Source organism: Myodes glareolus, chromosome X (assembly GCF_982192425.1).
Source record: "Myodes glareolus chromosome X, mMyoGla1.1, whole genome shotgun sequence".
Classification (NCBI taxonomy): domain Eukaryota; kingdom Metazoa; phylum Chordata; class Mammalia; order Rodentia; family Cricetidae; genus Myodes; species Myodes glareolus.
In genome coordinates, this window is record NC_142053.1 from 78821918 (window position 1) to 78835945 (window position 14028).

Sequence of the window (14028 nt, forward strand, 5' to 3'; positions counted from 1 at the left end):
GAGAGAGAGAGAGAGAGAGAGAGAGAGGGAGGGAGGGAGGGAGGGAGGGAGGGAGGGAGGGAGAGAGAGAGAGAGAGAGAGAGAGAGTCAGTCCTTGGAACACATAGCTCTAAATGGGATGTCTCCATTAAATTCCTCCACTCAGAAGGCAGGGAACACCATGGACAGGTAAGCATAAAGAGTCTAAGAGCCAGAGGAGATGGACGACACTAGGAGAACAAAGTCCTCTAAATCAACTGAGCAAAGCTCAAATGAACTCACAGAGACTGAAGCAACATGCACAGGGTCTGCACATATATGCACCAGGTCCTCTGTGTACAAATTATGGCATCCAGTTTACTGTTTATATGGGATTCCTGAGTGTGCTAACAAGTGATTCTTCTTATACCTGCTTTTGAGGTCTTTTCCTTCAGTTGTGTTGCCTGGTCCAGCCTCATAATTATTTTTGTTTTATTATTAATTTTATTTTGTAAAAAAAAACAACAAAAACTTTAAGTGTATAGTTAGAGCACTATACTAAGGCAGAACAAGTAAGGCAACTGTGTAGCCAGAACCAAACAAAAAAAAACTCAGCTCTACTTGCATGTGTGTCTTATAAAATTTGTCCACTTGCAATTTGGCTTCCAGTGATGCCTCACCCATAAATCATTATTTGTCCAAGTAAATAATTTAAAATGTAAAAGAAGAGAATTTATGACTGCCATTTTACTAAACCAGTATAATTTCTTACTATACTCTTAATCATATTTTTTATCCCCACAGAGAACTGTAGCTACCAGCCATCATAAAATAAGCCTATAATTACAGCAAATGGAGAACGTCACAGAAAAACACAACTGGCCACAATACAAGGAGCAACAGATCTTGGGGAGTCCAACCTCAAACCTCAATGGATACATCTATATCACAGCTGTTCCATCTACCGTTCCGGGGAACATTGTAGAAGAGAAGGGGACAGGAAGACTGTGAGAACTGTAATACCAGGAAGTCTATTGTGATGCAGTCTGTTCTATAATGGCTACACAAAACGACCAGAATAGTGGCACTATCAGTAGACATGTTAACGTGGAAAAGGGGAAATTTCTCAGGGTCTGGCTCCTAGACAAAGAACTACAGGCAACTAATGACTACTGAGAAGGGGAGGATTATCCTCTCCCGGGGCTGAGCACCCTTATTGGTTGTCCAGTGCAGAATAGTCAGTGTTGAAACTGTATTAACAAAAGAACAAAAACAGATTCAGCAAGTTGTATTAATATATGTTTTCACATGCACAGATATGGGAAAAATTACAGACAAACAAATGCTGAGGGAACTCATCATTTCTGTATCTGCCATACAAGAAATGCTAATGGGACATGTTCGCTTTGAGATGAAAGGATATTAAACAGCAACACAACAGCATAAGAAATCACAAAATCCACTGGCAAGTTAAGAATATTAGCCTACACAGAAAAATCTGTTATAATAAAAGCAGTGAAGAAATTACTTTTGTTTCTATTATAAAAGTTAATCAAAATTATGTAACTAAAGGTATAACTAAAATATATTAGACACATAATATATACCTGTATTTATATATAACTTCTGACATTAACGCTATAAAGTATTGCGGAGGGAAGGGCAAATGTAATTATTTATATGATTCAAGATAATACATTATCAGCTTATAACAAGTCATGATAAGTAACTTTATGGAAGTACACTGTAACCATAAAGAAAATACTAAAAATAAGTTACATAAAAGGAAAAGAAGGCTGAATGTGGCCTTACACATTTATAATCCCAGTACTCAGAAGGTATAAGCAAGAAGATCATGAGTTCAAGGCCATTCTTGTACATAGTAAGGGTACATAGTAAGACCCTGTCTCAAACAATAATATAAAGAAATAAATTAGAAAGAAAAAGATAAAATGAAGGAATAAAAGCATATCAATTAAAAAGATGACATAGAAGAAAAGAGGGACAAAATAATGACAAATTGGGCAGAAAACAAAGAAGAATGTGGCAATTATAAATCCCTCTTTACCAATAATTACTGAAAATATCAATGTACTGTGGTCCCAGGTCAAAATACAAAGAATATGGAGCAGGGTTGTAGCTCAGTGATGCATCACTTGCCTAGTAAGATTTGCTCCACCAGCACTGGGGGATGGGGAGAAAGACATACAATAGCTAAAAGTATTTTAAAAGTCAATATCCAACTATATATTTTCTATAATCTTTAAGGGCATGCATAGGCTATAAGCAAAGGATTAGAAAAAGATAGTGTATTCAACCAAAGGAGAAAATATAGCATATAAAATAGATAACTCAAAGTTTGTTACAGAGACAGCAAATTACATTATACAACAATATAAGGGTCAGCCCACCAGAAAAGTGTAATGGTTACAAATGCTTTTATAAGTAATAAGCATTATCCTGGTGTAGTGGCACATGCCTTTAATCCCAACACTCAGAGGCAGAGGCAGGTGAATCTATGTGAATTTGAGGTCAGTCTTGTCTACATACTGAGTGTTAGGCAAACCAGAGCTACATAGTGAGACCTGAACTAACAGGTCTTTATTCCACAAACTAACTTAATTTCTCACGGAATTAGAGTGGAGAGGCTATAAGCATACAGTGAATGTAATGATGGAAATAGATGGATTAGAGCTGAAGTAAACAAATAAGAAAGGTATGTGTGCACATATGTGTGCCATAGGTGTACTTTGGGTGTCTTCCTCAATTGCTCTCCTTTCTTTTTGAGGCATGGTCCTTCATTGAATCTAGAGTTCACTGATTGGTACTGGCTGGCCAGCCAGTCTCTGTGCTGAAGGTTTTGACTTATTTTTTGTGGGTGTTGGAGCTAGAAATCTGGACCCCATGATTGTATAGCAAACACTTTGGTAAGCCATCACCCCCAAACCTAAATGTTGTTTTATTACTGGAGGCCGAGAACCAAGAAAAGAGAGGATAAAGAAATATGAAAAATTTTTTGCCTGGCAATCTTGTTTACTTCCAATATCCAGGAGGATAACTACATGTTTTTCTTTGGGTTCACCTTCCTATTTAGCTTCTCTAGGATCACGAATTATAGGCTCAATGTCCTTTATTTATGGCTAGAATCCACTAATGAGTGAGTACATGCTATATTCATCCTTTTGGGTCTGGGTTACCTCACTCAGGATAGTGTTTTCTATTTCCATCATTTGCATGTAAAATTCAAGATGTCATTGTTTTTTACCGCTGAGTAGTATTCTAATGCGTATAATTGAGAGCTTGGGGGTAGGGTAGGGGTAAGGGGAGGTGGGGAGAGAGAAGTGAGAAGGGGACGATGGGGAGAGCTTGGGGGAATGGGACGGTTGGGTTGGAGGAAGAGTGGATATGGGAGCAGGGAAGTATAGATCTTAATTAAGGGAGCCATTTTAGGGTTGACAAGAGACTTGACTCTAGAGGGGTTCCCAAGTGTCCAAGGAGAGGTCCCCAGCTTGTTCCTTGAGCAGCTGAGACGAGGGCACCTGAACTGGCCCTATCCTATAGCCACACTGATCTTGCATATCACCATAAAACCATCATCTGGCGATGGATGGAGATAGAGACAGAGACCCACTTTGGAGCACTGAACTGAGCTCCCAAGGCCCATATGAGGAGCAGAAGGAGAGAGAACATGAGCAAGGAAGTCAGGACTGCTAGGGGTGTGCCCACCCACTGTGACGGTGGGGCTGATCTAATGGGAACTCATCAAGGCCAGCTGGACTGGACTGATGGAGCATGGGATCAAACCGGACTCTCTGAATGTGGCTGACAAGGAGGGCTGACAGAGAAGCCAAGGACAATGGCACTGGGTTTTGATTCTACTGCATGTACTGGCTTTGTGGGAGCCTAGTCTGTTTGGATGCTCACCTTCCTAGACCTGGATGGAGGTGGGAGGACCTTAGACTTCCCACAGGGCAGGGAACCCTGACTACTCTTTGGACTGAAGAGGGAGGGGAAGTGGGAGTGGGGGGGAGAAGGAGGGAAATATGAGGAGGGGAGGAGGTGAAAATTTTTAATAATAATAATAATAAAATAAAAAATAATAACCAAAAAGAGAAATCCGAGGTAATCCGCAGCCGGGTACGGTCTCCAGCGCCGAGCGCCCGTCGCCATGCCTCGGAAAATTGAGGAAATCAAGGACTTCCTGCTCACTGCCCGGCGAAAGGATGCCAAATCTGTCAAGATCAAGAAGAACAAGGATAATGTGAAGTTCAAGGTTCGCTGCAGCAGGTACCTTTACACCCTGGTCATCACAGACAAGGAGAAAGCCGAGAAGTTGAAACAGTCCCTGCCCCCTGGCTTGGCAGTAAAGGAGCTGAAATGAAGCAGACCTCTGTGTTTGACTATTAAAAACTCTAAAAGATAAAAAAAAATAACCAAAAAGAAATATGAAAGAATATACTAAACATATAACATGTATGTTGAGGGACATTAGATCACACTGTGAACTCTGAGTTTGCATTTGTGTTAATTAAATAAAATTAACCTTGGATCAGGAGACTGTGATAGCAACTAGTTGACAGAAAGTAATCATAGAGCATCAGCAAGCCCAGCTCATGGTGTATGGTAACATCCCTGTATATATATGGTAACATCCCTGGGCTGCTGGTCCTGGGTTCTATAAGAAGGTGGGCTGATCAAGTCATGGGAAGCAAGCCAGTAAGCAGCACCCTTCCATGGCCTATGCATCAGCTTCTGACCCCAGATTCCTGTACTGTTCGAATTTCTGTCCTGGTTTCCTTCAGTGATAAATAGCAATGCCGAAGTGTAAGCCTAATAAGCCCTTTCTTCCCCAACTTGCCTTTTGGCCATGGTGTTTTATTGCAGCAATAGAAACCCTAACTAAGACAAATTCGTACCAGGAGTGTGGTTTTGCTGTGACAGACCTGACCATGTTTGTGGGAGGATTGTGGAAGGACTTTGAAACTTTGGACGAGAAGAACCACTGAATGTTGAGACATTTCAGTGGGATGTTCTATAGGAACTTGGAAGATAAGAATATTGAGAAAAGTGTAGAAGATTGTGGCCTGGCATGTAAAGTTTCAGAGGAAAGTTTAAAGACTCTAATTAGGGCCATTTGTTATTTTGAATTAAGATCCTGTGGTTCCTCTGGTCAGCTGTGGCTGAAGAATCAGCTGTGATTAACAAGAAACCAAAACTACTAAACTGAAATCTTTACATTACTGGGACAATTGATGCTGATTAGCAAGAGCTAAGAAATTGTGGTGATTAAGAAGAGAATAAAATCTCTGGTGAAATCATCTGGGAAGTGTTTCTGAACAACACAGAGAAGCTGTGTTGGGGCCAAGGTTATAACTCATGCTGGCAGCCAGACTTGGTAAGGTGTAAGTGTCACCCAGGTGGTAATGCTTTTGAAGGCATGAAGGGGCCATGGAGAGCAGCTGAAGACTGCCACTGTGAGAGGTCAAGACAGGGAAGTCATTGGTAAAGGTGCAGCCTCAGTGGCAGTTGAAGGCCCAGGATTGAAGGGGTCATGCAAAGAAGTGAGCTTGGCACCTAGAAGAGTTCCTATGAGAGGCTATTGGTGAAAGTGCAGCCCAGCAGCAGCAGGGGACCCCAGCATTTTGGAGACCCCACTACCATTGAGTAACTAGCAAGAACAGCAGCAACAATAAAATGGAACTTGTCAGAGTCTAGAAAACAAGCTGTGTGTGCTGCAGAGAGCAGAGCTGGAGAAGTAACCCAAGCCCTATGGAGGAGTTCAGAAGATCATGGGTTGTCGCAGACATTAGACCGAATATTGTTTTGCTTTGATTGTGACTATGCTCTGATTTTTTCCCTCTTGAAGTAAGAATATATTTTTTACTGGAACCCACAGTTGAGAGACTTTAAATTTTGAAAGACCTTGGATTTTAAAAGATTGGTTACTAAAATTTTAATGTGATTGAATTTGTAAAGACTGGGACTTTTAAAATTATTTATGTTCTTAATATGAGATCTTGGGGGATGAATAAGAAAGGAAGGGTTGTGGCTTAATAGTGATGTGTTTGTGCATCAAGTTGACAAGGGGTCAGTTGTACTGGCTAAATTTTATTGTGGAATATTATTTTATAATGTGTTACATTTTATGCTATAAAACATTTGTTTAAAGACGCAAAGATGTGTCGCATTATTCTATGTTGTAATTGCTTAACTCTGAGAAGCTGTGTTACTTTGCCTGTCTAAAATACCTGATTGGTCTAATAAAGAGCTGAAAGACAAATAGCAACACAGGAGGGGCTGACAAGCAGAGAAAATAAAATAGGAAGAGAAATCTGAGAAGAAAGGATCTAGGAGAGAGAGAAGGAGGCCAGGCCAGACACCCAGCTACACAGCAAGATATGAAGTAAGAAGTGAAGAAAGGTACTTAGGATAAATATAAAAGCCCAGAGGCAAAAGGTAGGTGCAATAATTTATGTGAAGAAAAGTTGACTAAAAATAAGGAAAGCTAAGGCCGGGCATTTATAAGTAGGAATAAGCCTCCATGTGATTTATTTAGGAGTTGGGTGGTGGGGCTTCCAAAAGAGTAAGAAGAGAAAAAAGAAACTGATGTGGAATGTCCTTCTGTATATGTATTGCTTTTATTGGTTGATGAATAATGCTGTTTTGGCCAATGGTTTAGCAGAGTAAAGCCAGGTGAGCAATCTAAACAGAGAGAGGAGGACAGATTCAGGGAGATGCCATGTAGCCACCAAAGGAGAAGGATGCCAGAATATTACCAGTAAGCCACAGAGTCATGGCAATACCTAGATTAATAAAAATGGGTTAATTTAAGATGTAAGAACTAGTGAGGAATACGCCAAACAGTGCTGTAATATAGTTTCTGTATGATTATTCAGGTCTGGGCAGCTGGGAAGTGAAAGTGCATTCTCTGCTTACATATTGGTGTCCAATGTGGGGAAAACATACATCCACATAAAGACTAAAAAAGTTTTAAAAGAGTGCTTCTAGAGCCACAAAAAGAGGAGTCAATTTCAGCTTTTTGGTAGCTTCATTTTTTCAGATAGGCTCTGTTTGCTGGTGGTGAGTTTCTTTAAGAGACAGATTCCTGGTTCATACCAGTGACATGAATGGCTCTGGATCTTTCAGGAAGTTCTGTTATGGAGCACTTAAATGGGGTTTGTAAATAGCATGCTACTATTGCTTAATGGCAACATAGACTTGCTGCATCCCTGGTGCTGGAGCAGTGAACATGCCTTGCAGAGGTGGTGAACATACCTCTGTCTTGATGGACAATGAGGCAGAGAAACAGGTAAAGCTAGAGCATTAGTCTTAGCTATGCCTGCTCGGCATTTAAAAAAATCTCCTGGTCAGAAAAGAATTACAGATAAACAGTAAAGATGGATTCATACAAAAAGACCCCTAAACAGGTCACAGTACATTTAATAAATGTGCATGGGCTTAAGATGGAGAGGATAAAAGATAGAATCTTAGATTAAAAATAATTTAAGGATATTAAACTGGGGTTTTTAAAGGAAAAATAGAAAAAATATAATGGGCCATGAAAAGATGAAAAATATACAGAGTATGGATTGTATACATTATTATGTTTTCATTGAATTTTTGACTGCAGAGAGACATTTGATTCTGGAGCCTGCTAAACTAAATCAACATATATTTTAAAGGTATCTTGACTTCAAAATTTGAATCTAAGTATATGTTACTTTGGAAAAGAGGTTCTGCTTTTGTTTCCACAGAGAATGGGAACCTGTGGATTCCTTCCAGGTTAATGTGGTTTGAGGGAATAAGACCCCCCCCAAAAAAGGTCTCTATGAATTCTAAAAATACTTCACCCAACAAACAGCAGAAAGCAGTTTGGAGAAAACTAAGCCAAAATTCCCAAAATGGTTGTTTATAAATATTTGCTTTCATTTAAAATGGGTTGGGTATAAATGGTTAATGGTTATAGTAAATCTCTTTCTAAAAAATGGGGGATATGATATAGAAATGAATACTTTACATTGGTATGGGTTTTGGTCTATTGATAAAAATATAAGGTCAATTTTGTTATGATATATATATATATATATACTCTTGTTTAAGGTATCATGCTTATGTATCTCATTTTAACTGTATCTCATTTTAAATTTTATATGTAATATATAATTAAAAAATGTATCAATAGATAGTCATCTATAATAAACTTTTACTCATGTTAGTTATGTTTTCTAGATATAAAGAGTTATATTTAAGCTAGATAGATAATCTTCAACACTCCAAAGACCTACAAAATATGACATTTTAAAGGTTTTAAGACTTTTCTCAACAGTGAGACATGACTGTTTCTGGTCTCTAGGCATTAAAGAAACTTATAATGGAATTTGCCTTCAATGTGACAAGGCTAGCCATTTGTGCAATAAAGTGTTCTTGACTGTCCTGCTTGATGGTATGCTGTATGAACTAGACATGCAGGACCCACAAAATGTGACTACTGAACTTTTCAAAAGATGGCATGGTCTTTCACAGTTCCTGTTTCACAGAAGAAACTGCCAGACATTCTGTAGGATGCAGAAGAATGAAACTGATGAACTTTGCCTGTACAAGGCAGAAGAGATCTTCAAATTTCCTGCTTCACTGAAATGTCTGCTGATGTGGGATTTCCCTCTGTATGCTGTGATTAACATTAATGAAAAAAACTGACTTGGCCTATTGATAGGGCAGAACTTAGGTTGGTGGGGAAAACTAAGCTGAATGCTGGGAGAAAGAAGGGCAGAGTTGGAGAAACATCATGAAGCCACCACCGAAGATATATGTGCTAAAACTTTGCTGGTAGGCCATGACCTCATAGTGATATACAGATTAATAGAAATGGGTTAAATTAATACATAAGAATTAGCCAATAAGATACTAGAGTTAATGGGCCAAGTAGTGATTTAATTAATACAGCTTCTGTGTGATTACTTCAGCGTTAAGTGGCCAGGAACTGACAAGTGGTGCCCTCCTCCAACAAATTGGTACACCAAAGTGTGTAACTACATCCACATACATTTTCTTGGATGGACTATGTTTGATAGAAGCAAGCAGAGGCATGGCTCCTTTAAGAGAGGTTTTCTTGACTCAGCAATAGCAGAAATGCTGTACCATTTTAAAATGCTGGCTTTCTGGGTCATGCTGCCTGCACTAACTCTGACTCTTTCAGGCAGGAGGTTCGTCTGGCTATAGAGCATTTGAGTGGGGTTTGTGAGCTGACAGCTGCAGCTTGCTTAATGATGACATGGACTGGCTGTGTGCCTGAGAGTGGGGCTCTGTGCATGGCTCTCAGAGGCATGAGCAGCTCCACCATGCTGGGCTGGGTGGGCAAGCAGGTGTACCATATATACCATAGTAATGGTGTAGCTTAAGTCTTAAGAAGAACTTAATATTTTAAAAAGTGCTTCTGGACGGTAAAGAATTACAAATATGCAATAAAGACAACTACAGATGAGTCATAGTGTTGAATAAATGTATGTAGATTTAAAAGAGAGAAGAAAAGAGTATAGAGAGTCATAAAATAAAATTAATGCTTTAAAAAAAGGATAAAGTCTCTAAAGAGACAGAGTACAGATTGTCGTAGATTAAAAAGAGTAAAGAAAAATAAGTCACGTAAAGATGGAATATACACAGAGCGTCTAGATTATGTATACTATTGTGTTTTCTTTAAATCTTTTGACTGTGAAAGAGCTAAGTAAAGAGATATATTTCATTGAATGGGCTGCTAAGCTAAACCAGCATATGTGTTCTAAAGGTATCATGACTTTCAAATTTGGGTCTAAGGATATGTGCTTTGGAAAAGAGGTTCTTCTTTTGTTTCTACAGGGGATGAGAACCTGTGGATTGCTTCCAGACTAATATGGTTTGATGTACCAAGACCTTCTGAAAGTTTGCTGTGAACACTCCCCAAAAGAAAATACTTCACCCAATAAACAGCAGGAAGCAGTTTGGAGAAACTACACCCATGTTCCCAAATATTGTTTATAGAAGTGTATTTATATTTAAAAGGGGATAGGCTATAGATATTTTCACTGGTATAGATCTTGGATTATTGATACAAACTTAAAGTCAATCTTGTTATATGTATATTTCTGCTCTTGATTAAGTTATTATGATTGTGTAGTTCATTTAAAAATGTAATGTATAATTAAGAAATATAGGTTAATAGATAATCATCTATAATATTATATCCTTCTAGGGTCTTTGATGGAGTTGAAGAACAGATAGTTACAATTTTCCTTAGTTATAATAAAAGATAGATTAGATATAAAACTTTAGACTCACAAAGATAGGATAGATAATAGAGTATTTTCCTAAATTTGCCAAATGTAAAGGGACTAACTATTATAACTATAATTGTTGCTTGATAATTGTTTTGTATATGTAATTTTACTATGTTAAAGTTAAAACTTCTCTTTTTAATTAAATAGAAAAGAGGAGGTGAGGGGGCTGGTGAGATAGCACAGTGGTTAAGAGCACTGACTGCTCCCTCAGAGGACCCGGGTTCAATTCCCAGCACCCACATGGCAGCTCACAGCTGTTTGTAGCCTCAGTTCAAGAGAATCTGACATCATTATACCAATGCGCATGAATAAAGTTTAAAATAAATAAAGTTAAAAAAAAAGAAAAGAAAAGAGGAGGTGATGTGAGATGGCCTTCTGTATATGTGTTGCTTTTATGGTTGATGAATAAGGCTATTTTGTTCAATGGCTTAGCAGAGTAAAGCCAGGCAAGAAGTCCAAACACACACACACACACACACACACACACACACACACACACACACACACACACACAGAGAGATAGAGAGAGAGAGAGAGAGAGAGAGAGAGAGAGAGAGAGAGAGAGAGAGAGATGGGGGGCAGATTCAATGAGATTCCTTGTAGCCACCAAAGGAAAAAGATGCCAGAATATTACCAGTAAGTCACAGGATTGTGGCAATCAATAGATGAATAAAAATGGGTTAATTAAAGATGTAGTGTAGAGAGCTGCGTGGAGCTGCACCTATAAGATGGCGCCGGCTTCCGCCCTCCATGATCCCGAAAGCGAGTGCTCTCAGTGGTAAACAACACCTTATTTGGCTAAGGCCAGAATCACGCGATGATTGTAAGCTGCTTGCGTATAAGTGGACCTATGGACAGTGCCCACATGGCGATCCAGGATTGGCTGCCCAGGGCTACTTAAGGGCTGGGAGGATCTTGCCCGGGGAGAGAAACTATTGTAACAAGGTCCTGAGTAAAACTGCTTGCAGGAAGAGCTCCGGTGTTGCGCCTTCCTTTCTGGTCGAGGGCGGTCACGACAAGTGGTGGCCCTTACGGAGATTCTCCTCTCCTCTCCCTGGAGCCCAGAACTTGCAGCAGTCAGGGGGTGCACCGGTAAGTCCTCAAGGTAAGATTGGGGATCCATCACCAAAGCGGGTTATTTACTCTCGCCTGTAAACAAAGGGAGAGCGGAGGAAGTAGAGCTGCGACTAGAGCGGACAAATCGAAAGTGAAAGTAAAGCCTACTACAGCGGACGGGCTACAAGTCTGTAGAGCACATTCGGTTCGCTAGCCCAATGAACTGAAAGTAAAATTGCTGGATACTGTTGATGGATTACTACTTGCTCTTAGCAGCTTGGGTACTCTTGAATACAGTGTTCTGGTTCATCGTTTTTACTTATTGCTGTAGGGAGTGTATTGAGAATCACCAGTGAATAGACATGGAGAATTCTCCTTCTCACCCAATTTTTCTGGCTTTGAATGAGCTGCTTTGTTCAAAAAAATCTAAAACTTAAGAAAAGTACCTTAGGGAGGTTCCTGGAGGAATGTGATACCACTGCACCTTGGTTTGCAATCTCCGTGAAGCTTACGACTCCGTCATGGGAAAAGCTAGGTAGAGATCTTGAGTTTGCTGCAGAACAAGGAACACTTAAGGCTGGAGTAAGACCTATCTGGAAATTAATGAAAAGCTGCCTCGAGGATCGAAAGTGCAGTGAAGCAGTAGAAAAGGGCCAAGCAGCCTTAGAGATATTACAGGAGGAACGTTCAGAGAGGGCAGCTTCAGAAACGGCAGCCTCTAAAAAGGCAAAGTCTGATGTGGCATCTGATACAGATTCAGGTAGAGGGAAGAAGAAAAGGGCCCAGAAAAAGCAAAAGGGTCGATTATATCCTAGCCTGTCAGAATTGGAGGGATCAAACTCTTCTGTCTCCTCGAGCTCAGAGACAGGGCCAGACCCAGAGACGCCAGACACAGAGACAGAAACGGATGAAGAAGATAGAGAAACCCTTAGGAAAACATTAAAAAGAATGAAAATCTCCAAGAAAAAGGGAAACGGAGAGAAAAATAAGACATCTAAAGTCATGCGCAGGACTGTAACCACTTCAGCTCCGCCCCCATATCTGGAGGTTATAGGAGCAGAGGGAGGGATTTCTTTCAATCCTAAGGTATGGAGAGAAGTCAGGGCAGAAATGATGACAGCCTCAGCATTTCCTGTATTTCAGGATCCACAAGGCAATCGATTTCATGAGGCTTTGGATTTTAAGGTCATCAAGACATTGGCAGAATCTGTCCAGACTTATGGCACTACAGCCGCCTTTACGGTGGCCCAAGTGAAAGCTCTACATAGATATGCCATAACTCCAGCTGATTGGATGAACCTAGCACGAGCTTGTTTGTCCCATGGCCAGTATCTAGATTGGAAAGCTCTTTTAATTGAATTGGCCAATGCTCAGGCTGCATTAAATCTAGCAGCTGGAGGGGCACAAGCAGTCTGGGACACAGATATGTTGCTTGGACAAGGCAGGTTTGCCAACCAGCAAAATGGATATCCTCCTCAAGTGTATGATCAGATTAATAACATTGCCACAAGAACATGGAAGACCTTACCTAATAAAGGGGAGGTAATTGGTAATTTGACTAAGATCCTTCAAGGACCTATGGAGCCTTTTTCTGATTATGTGGCTAGGATGGTAGAAACGGCAGGAAAGATCTTTGGTGACCCGGACACTGCTATGCCGTTTGTCAAGCAGCTAGTGTATAAACAATGTACCCAGGAGTGCAGAGCGGCCATCACCCCATATAAAAATAGAGGATTAGGAACCTGCTCTGCTGGCTCCAGCCTGCTAGCACCTCCGCCAGCCATCCCAGCTTCCATCCAGAGGGCCATCAGAGGGGTAAGTGTGCTTCGGGCCTCGACAGGGGCCCGATGAGGAGGAGCTAGGACCTTCCCCGACCCCATAGACTCCCAGGTCAGCCTGCTCTGCTGGCTCCAGCCTGCTAGCGCCTCCGCCAGCCATCCCAGCTTCCATCCAGAGGGCCTTCAGAGGGGTAAGTGTGCTTCAGGCCTCGGCAGGGGCCCGGTGAGGAGGAGCTAGGACCCTCCCCGACCCCATAGACTCCCAGGTCAGCCTGCTCTGCTGGCTCCACCCTGATAGCGCCTCCGCCAGCCATCCCAGCTTCCATCCAGAGGGCCTTCAGAGGGGTAAGTATGATTCCGGCCCGCAGCAGGGGCCCGGTGAGGAGGGGCTAGGACCTTCCCCGACCCCATAGACTCCCAGGTCAGCCTGCTCTGCTGGCTCCAGCCTGCTAGCGCCTCTGCCAGCCATCCCAGCTTCCATCCAGCGGGCCTTCAGAGGGGTGAGTGTGATTCCGCCCCGCGGCAGGGGCCCGGCGAGGAGGACCCAGGACTTTCCCCGACCCTATAGACTCCCAGGTCAACCTGCAGTGCTGGTTCCATCCTGCTAAACTCTCCCGCCTGCCATCCCAGCTTCCATCCAGGTACAAATTTCTATATTTTGCCCTCCCACTGAGGCCATAAAATCTCCCCAGCTCAGCTGCCTTGCACACTGGGCCTGCTCTGTAGGCGCATCCGGGAAAGAGGGAGTGCATGTGCTTCAATAGCCTGCTTGAGGAAAGGTAGGCATTCTATCAGTGAACTCCCTGCCCAACAAGGGAACCTGACCCACTATCAGAAGTTCAAATAGAGAGCATTTGAACGAAGAGATGGGCTGACGCCAAGGCAAGACCTCCTCCAACAATCTGAAAAACAACATGAAAACACCA

At 41.5% G+C, this 14028-nt stretch overlaps 1 protein-coding gene across 1 annotated transcript; it reads left to right on the forward strand.

Moving 5' to 3' along the window:
- Positions 1 to 4073: 4073 nt before the first annotated feature.
- LOC125389316 (large ribosomal subunit protein eL38) lies at positions 4074 to 4402 on the forward strand. The gene has a single exon (XM_048417829.3). The coding sequence runs from the start codon at positions 4127 to 4129 to the stop codon at positions 4337 to 4339; it is 213 nt and encodes a 70-aa protein (XP_048273786.1). The 5' UTR covers positions 4074 to 4126; the 3' UTR covers positions 4340 to 4402.
- The last annotated feature ends 9626 nt before the right edge of the window (positions 4403 to 14028 follow it).